An 8,003-nucleotide genomic window follows, 5' to 3' on the forward strand; every position below is an offset into this window, starting at 1 on the left:
CAATGATCATTTGAGGCAAGATTGGAATATTCAAGCCGAAGGCATAGATTGCCAAGACAAAACCAGATTTGACCTTAACTGAACCTACGAAAGTAAATGATGCTCTTAAAACTCCACAGTGCATGGAAGTGATAGATGTCGAATACTCAACAATGATCTCTAATAAGACTTGGGAGGTTATTCCTCCTTTGTCAACTTATAATGTTGTGAGGAATAAATGGGTTTTTCGATTGAAAAGGATTGTTAATGGCTCAATTATGCGTTACAAATCCCAGTTGGTTGCCAAGGGATTTCATCAACATCTAGGTATAGATTTCTTTGAAATATCCAGCCACGTCATTAAGGCCTCTACTATCCGTGTTGTATTGAGCATTACGACTACTAAAGACTGGACTTTACGGCAGCTGGACCTCAACAATGCATTTCTCAATCACCGAGGATATTTACATGACACAACCAAAGGATACGTTGATTTTAAATACCAAACTATGTCTGTAAACTTCGCAAAGCTATCTATGGGCTTAAACAAGCACCACGAGCATGGACACATATTCTAAAAGTGGCTATACTGCAATGGGGCTTATTGAACTCTCGGATAGATATGTCTCTTTATATCTTTAGATCATTTGCTATCGTAATTTACTTATTTGTCTATGTTGATGATGTAATACTAATAGGGAATAGTCCGGAAATGATTGATCACGGGGTACGTCATTTAGATAAACAATTTGCCCTTAAGGATATTAGAAGACTTCACGGCATTCAAGTGCACTACTTAGAGTCTGGATTTTTTTTTATTAAACCAAGCTAAATATGTGGATCATCTACTCCATAAACTCAATCTATTTGACGTCAAGCCCTCACCTTGAGCGTCCAAGGGAAACATCTTTCGCACCCTGAAGGGGTTCCACTAGAGAATCCATTTATCTATTGGAGTACCATTGGTGCCTTATAATATCTAACTTAGACTCGTTCTTACTCATTGGCAAGCCACCAAAAGGGTACTTCGTTACATTCAAGGTACTAAGAATTTTGGGCTTCTCTTTCAGCTGTGGGATGATCTCCAAGTTACGACCTTCTCTGATGCTGATTGGGCGTCAAATATCGATGATTATAAGTCTGTAGCAGCATATTATGTTTTTGTAGATAATAATCTCGTCTCCTGGTCATCCAAAAAGAAAACGGTAGTGGCCAGGTCTAGTATTGAATTCGAGTATCGAGCTTTAGCTCATGCTTCCTCAAAGGTTATATGGCTTCAACAGCTACTTGATGAACTTGGGGCAAAGTCTTTGATGAAAACCATATTGTGGTGTGAAAATATTAGTGCTCAAGCCTTGGTTGTAAATCCCCGCGTTTCATGTTGTACAAAACACATCGAAATCGATGTACACTTCATCAAAGATCAGGTCCTTAAAGGAAAACTTGATATACGGTATGTACCAATAGCTGATCAACTTGCTAATTGTCTAACCAAGACTTTAAGTCAAACACAACTTTTCAATCTTCGATCCAAACTTGGCGTCATTGAACTTCTCCCAAGTTTGAGGGGATATTAGGGACAACACCATGGTGGCTATTGTCAATGGTCAAACGACACCAGCTCAACATCCAATCACCAAAGAGGAGCCACGGAGGACAAAAAATATCTCAGGCAATGGAATTGGCCAAAATCACAATCGTTATGAATTTGTTAAATGAAATATTTCTGTTACCAATTAGGTGTGCCCATTTGTATATTTCTAATATTTTGATTATTCTTTTATATTTGTTTTATTTTCCCCAATTAGGACTAGATGTTGTATAAATTGGCACCATTGCCTCATTCTTCTGCGGTGGGTTGTTCTCTTCTCTGTCTTTTCCATCCAGTGCCCACTTCTTCAAATCTCTTTGCTGCTTCTTCAACGCCAAGGTGTGAAATAATATAGAAGAAATCCTCTATATATAGCTTGTTTATCTGTTCATGCATTATAAAGATTTTGCTCTCTATCATATTTTGTAAATGTGGACGCGTCAAGTTAAAAGAAGGTGAGAAAGGCGTTTTTCTATTTGAGTTCAATGAATGGTTTATTGCTTCTTTTTTTTTTTCAAAAAATATTTAATATTATTCACAAAAAATATTTAATGATAATTCAAAATTAAAATAAAAGTAACAATTTTTTTTCAAAATGTCATTTTCAAGGGAAAAAAAAACAAAATGTTAGATTTTCTCCAATTGAATGAATTTATGTTGTTTAACTTTACTCCAAGATTTTCATCAAGGAAAAAATCAATTTATGGAAGTTTGTGAAATTTCTAAATTGCCCCTAATTTGGAGACAAAATCTCGAATGAAAAGAAAAAAAAGGGGGAAAGTGTGGGATTTGCTTTTGAAGTTCCAAAGGCTTCCAAAGCATTCCAAAATGATTTTCATAAATCAATTTTGTCTTGCTTTTCTTAAAGGAAAAAAAGCAATCAGATTTAGTAATTTAATTTTGGAAAAAATTTCTACCGAAACAAATTACCTAATGCACAACTTATATTGAAAAGGGAAAAATGTATTAAATATACTAATACCAAAAATGATTTTTATAATCAATAAAATATATTACTTAAGAAGAAAATCCATCACTATCGACAACAAGAAATTAGCCACTCAAAAAAATTATCAACACAAACGAAATAGTTATGATCATGGTATTTATTTTGGATAAGAATAATGTTAGTAGATGCCGTTTAAAAGGCAAATTGGACTCAAATTTAGAATGAAATCCGTTTCAAGTGGGAGTAGTTGAAAAACAGAGATGGGTAAAATATCCTGTTTCATCTAATTTCACATTTGTTATGTTTTATTCTATTTTTAATGAAAAGTATTTGGTTTATGAAAATTAAAACCATTGCCAAGGAAGCATGGAAAAAAAAAAATTGTTTTCAAACAACCAAGGAAATTAAATATACAAAGAAAAAAAAAACATCAGAAAAATGTAGATTGATGTTTGAATTTTTAATTACTCATACACCTAGTTAAGAAGAAATTATAAAATCTTAAGAGGAAAAAAGAATACTTTTGTTGACTTAAGTTTATGAAATAATTCATTTTCATTCCCAAGTTGCAGAATGACATTTTTGCCATGAAGTTTAAAAGATGATTTGCTGTTAAAAAAAAAAAAAATGTGTCTCCTAACATGGTTATTTAAATACTATTTTAATTCATATACTTTTGGTTTTGATTCTTTTTTATCTTTATACTGGTAAATTATTCAATTTGGTTCCCATACTTTTAAGTTTGGTTCATTTTGATCAATATACTTTAAAAATATTCATTTTTGTCCTTTGGATCATTTTGGTCCTTACAGTTGTAAAAATTTATCATTTTTTGGTCTCTTCATTTTTACCTTTAAAGGATAAAAATGATCATTTTTTTTAAGGACCAAAATAAACTAAAATTAAAGGTACAATGACAAAAAATGAACATTTTTAAATTATGGATCAAATAAATTAAAGTCGAAAGTATAGAGACTAAAATGAACCTTTTAAAAATAGAAGGGTAAAAATATAAAAAAATATAAAAACCAAAATAGTATTTAAACATTTTTAGAAAACATACCCAACCATTATTATAATATTTGTAACTTAGTTATATCAATAAATCACATCTTAAATGGTTTTACCTTTCATTTTTGTGCATTAAATGGGTCAAACATAAGGGTGTCTTTTTTTTCCCCCAAAGTTATTTTATATTGAAAAGAAAATTAAAGAGGATTGGAATCGATCTTTCAAAAACTATATAGTTTATATGCCTTAAACAAAATGACAATTAATTTTGTAAACAATCTTGTCAAATATAAAAATCTGACCATTACGCCAAGCAAAAATAGACCGAGAGAAAAAAAAAAAAAGTGCAAATACCAATTTATATATCTTAAATTTTAGATTGTATCAATTAAAATACTGAACTAATAATTATATAAATTTAAATTTTTTGTAATTATATCAATTTATACCTTCCTTCAAATTTCATTCAACCAATAGAGTGTGAAACTTATAATTTAAGTCAATTAAACTCCTAGTTAAACCAATCAATTTAAATCCTTTATTACTTATATTTTTTAAGATCATCCATCAAATCTCAAACCTATGTAGATTTATTCAAATGTCAGTTTTATAAAATAAACTATAAGAGTAAATGCATGAATAATTAAAAAAAAAAAATGTTTTCTTGGGCACTTGGGACAAAGACTATCATAAAACTATAATAATCACCTCATTTTATAGTCTCCAATTAGTTATAGTCAACATTATTTCAAAACCTTAATTTGCTATAGTTTTTATTATTTTACATTCATCATTTTTTAATTATTTGTTATAGTAAATATTTTTTAAATTAAAATAATTTATACCACAAACACAAACTATTATAACTCGACTATAATAACTTAATAATCAACTCCTTACCCCAAACGTCCCCTAAGAGTTTGAATTGATTAATTTATCAAAGTTTGAGGGTTTAATTGATACGATTACAAGTTGAAGAAGAGAATTTTCCAAACGGAACATCATGGAGGGCATATATTGATATAACTACAAAATTTAAGGATTTAAATTGATTGAAATTAGTTCATAGTTTATATTGATATAACCCCTAGAATTTAGAGGTATAAGTTGATATAAAAAGAAAAAAAAAATCATACTTCCTACTCTTAATCTTGTTTACATAAAACTAATAACACGTTTATACTCCAAAACAAAATAGAAATAAAATTGAAAAATTTCAAAGTTGTATGATATATTATAGTTCAAAATTTGAGGAGAGACCAAAGTGAGGACGCAAATAATTGACAATAAGAAGCACACGTGTAGTATTTAAGGGGTTTTGTTTTGAGTCACTAATTATAAAGTAAAGCAAGAAGAAGAGGAAGAAGAAGAAAGAAAGGAAGGGGTTTCCTTTGCTTTTAAGACACACACACACAAAAGAAAGTCGAAACAGAGACAGAAAAACAGAGCGTATAAATATAAAAGAAATAAGGTATTTATGAGACAGACAGTTCCTCCATACATACGTAAGTCAAGAGCCCAAACTCCTCCTCAAGCTTTCATCTTTCTTTTCATTTCCCCTTTATAACCCACTTCCAACGCAAGCTTTGGCGGCTTTTCTTTTTATTTCTCATTATTAATTCTTTTCCTTCTTTTTCCATATTTATAATATCACAATAAATCAATACACCCAACTTAGCTGTCCACTCCTTTTTTTTTTTTTTTTTTTTTTCTCTTTTTTTCTTTCTTCCTCTCTCTCTCTCTCTCTCTCTCAGTTGCAGTTTCTCTCAACTCCCTCGCACAGACAATACAGAGGGACGTCAAATACTAACTAAGTTCCTTTCAAGTTCCATTTTTTTGTTCTGTTTCTTTGATTCTCTCGACTTTAGCAAGTAGGGTGGGATAACTTTTCCCTAAGTAAGCGGGTTCAAGGCTAATTTGGCTTCATCTCGATTCCCTCTGGTCTGGCAGATTCTGGGTTGTTCAGATTTTACCCAAAAGGAGAAACCTTTGTCTCTAAGTGGTCTCAGATTAGAAACCCCCTCATTTTAAATTCAAGAACAAGACTCCCAATGAATTTTTGTTCATTGTGGTCTCTGAATTTTGTTCCTACTCAATCGCTCTTTTAAACCGTCTGTCTGCCTTTTGCAATTGCTTCCACATAACTCTCTAAATGCTGCCCTCTCTCCTTTATTCTACAATACCCTCTTAAACTTCTATTGGATCTCTTTCATTTCTTTCGCAGATCGCCGGAATTATATTTTTCACGCCGCCGAGATCTGCCGCTTTCCAATTGGTACTTGGGTCAAAGATGATGAAATTGAAGACCAAAACGACAGAGCTGTCACCGATGAAGGGTAGTTCCGCCGTCGGTGACAACCGACCGCTGGATTGGGAATTGCGGCCAGGGGGAATGCTTGTTCAGAAGAGAACCCCTGATTCCGACAAGGAATCAACTCCGGCGCCGACGATTAGAGTTAAAGTCAAATACAACTCTACATACCACGAAATTAGTATCAGTTCTCAAGCTACATTTGGTAAAGAGAGACCCTTTTTTATGTATCTAAAATTCTGAGAATCCGGAATGAAGTTGAAACAGATGAGGGGAGTGATTCAATGTTTATTTGAAAACTGATTGTTGTTCTATTTCTGCTGTTTTACAGGGGAATTGAAGAAGATGTTGGTAGGACCTACTGGATTACACCATCAAGATCAGAAGCTGTTGTTCAAAAAGAGAGAGAGAGATTCAAAGGCGTTTCTGGACAGTTGTGGGGTAAAAAACAAATCCAAGATTGTTTTAATGGAAGACCCAATTAGCCAAGAAAGAAGGTACCTTGAGATGAGGAAGAATGCTAAAATGGAGAGAGCTTCGAAATGTATATCAGAAATCAGTCTGGAAGTTGATAGACTTGCAGGACAGGTAATTAGTTCTTGAGAATTTAATGAATGACTTGTTTCCTCTTTTTCTTTTGTTTTTTAGTTTTTGTTTTTGTGTGGGGAAATTGAAGTTTGGTGGGTAATGGCAATGCAAATAGGTTTCTGCTTTGGAATCTGTGGTTTGTAAAGGTGGGAAGGTTGCTGAGAATGATGTGCTGAATTTGATTGATTTGTTAATGAATGAATTGCTTAAATTGGATGCTATCATGGGAGATGGAGATGTGAAGTTGCAAAGGAAAATGCAGGTTATGTTATGTTCTTTTATGTTCATATCATTCATTGTCCTGTTCTTGAGTTGAAAACACTCAGTTTTAAACCATTTTTTTAATCATTTGTAGGTAAAAAGAGTGCAAAAATATGTTGAAACTCTTGATTTGTTGAAGATGAAAAACTCCATGGCTACAATTCAAACACAAACTCAACTCCAATGCAACAACAACACCAACAATTCTAATCATCAAAGACAAACAACTAGACCTTCCTTTGCAAACACCAAACTATCAACAATTCAAGAGGAGCAGCCACGCGATCTTGCCCTCATCGACAACTTGCTACTATGTCAACAATCTCCACAGCATTCGACGAAGTCAACGACATCATCGGCTACTGTAGTCACAACAAAATGGGAGATATTTGATTCTTCCCCATCAATCGCACCCGCCGAGCATCCTGTCCCACCGAGGTTCAACTGGGAATTCTTCGAGTGAGAGGCATATACATTTTGTGAGGATGTGTGATTTGAATTCAGATTTAGCTGGTCTGGCCCCTTATTATATCAATCAATGTGAGCCCTTTCATTCTTTACTGTATTTAGATGGAAATTTAGACACACCCCTCCCCCCCTTTTGAGGAAATAAATGGGGTTACTTTACTACAATATTGATCATCAAATCTTCTGTCCCTTGATTTTTGTTTGGCATTGTGGAATTCTTTTTTCCCATTTGTATCTTCTCTCTTTTTCACTCTACAAAAACCTATCTTCAGATACATGAGAGAGGTTGTATGTTGAAAACTCAAAAGGTTCATCTTCTCCAATTAGAATAATGCTGCTTTGCGTTTTAATTAAAATGAGATGATGATTGGTTTGTTCTTTTTCTTTTCTTTTCTGGGTGTTTCCAGGATCTTCATCAAGCAGATGGGGTTAATGAGAAGAAAACAATCACCATTATTTAATACAAGAAATTTTATTTTTTGTGGGGGCTACAAAACTGACAAAAAAAGTGGTTCTTGATGAAGATGATTTTGATAATCAACACAGCTAACCCAACCAAGGATAGATAGCCAAGTGTGATTTAAAGTACCACCAAATATATGATTACATTAGATTACTACTTTTTTCATCATTGTTTTTTCTTTACAACTTTGGAATTAGGGATTTTCATCCCTTTGAAGCCTTTCCAAATTCAGAAGCTCTGAAAGCAATAATGGGAAGTGACCAAAGAGAATTAACAAAGGTTTTGAGTTTCAGTGTGAAGAAAAGTGAAGTTTGAGACTCTTCCATTGCCTTTCTGTGAAGCAAAGAAGCAAAGAGGTAATGATAAATAAATAAATAAAAAA

At 32.8% G+C, this 8,003-nt stretch overlaps 1 protein-coding gene across 1 annotated transcript; it reads left to right on the plus strand.

The window, feature by feature from the left end:
* Window positions 1-5,820: 5,820 nt before the first annotated feature.
* On the plus strand, window positions 5,821-7,337 carry LOC120091817 (BAG family molecular chaperone regulator 1). The gene is made up of 4 exons (XM_039049958.1): window positions 5,821-6,046; window positions 6,173-6,429; window positions 6,545-6,691; window positions 6,785-7,337. Exons 1-4 carry the CDS (start codon window positions 5,821-5,823, stop codon window positions 7,151-7,153), a joined length of 999 nt encoding a protein of 332 aa, XP_038905886.1. The 3' UTR covers window positions 7,154-7,337.
* Window positions 7,338-8,003: the final 666 nt, after the last annotated feature.

The sequence above is a fragment of the Benincasa hispida genome, chromosome 1 (assembly GCF_009727055.1).
Source record: "Benincasa hispida cultivar B227 chromosome 1, ASM972705v1, whole genome shotgun sequence".
Classification (NCBI taxonomy): domain Eukaryota; kingdom Viridiplantae; phylum Streptophyta; class Magnoliopsida; order Cucurbitales; family Cucurbitaceae; genus Benincasa; species Benincasa hispida.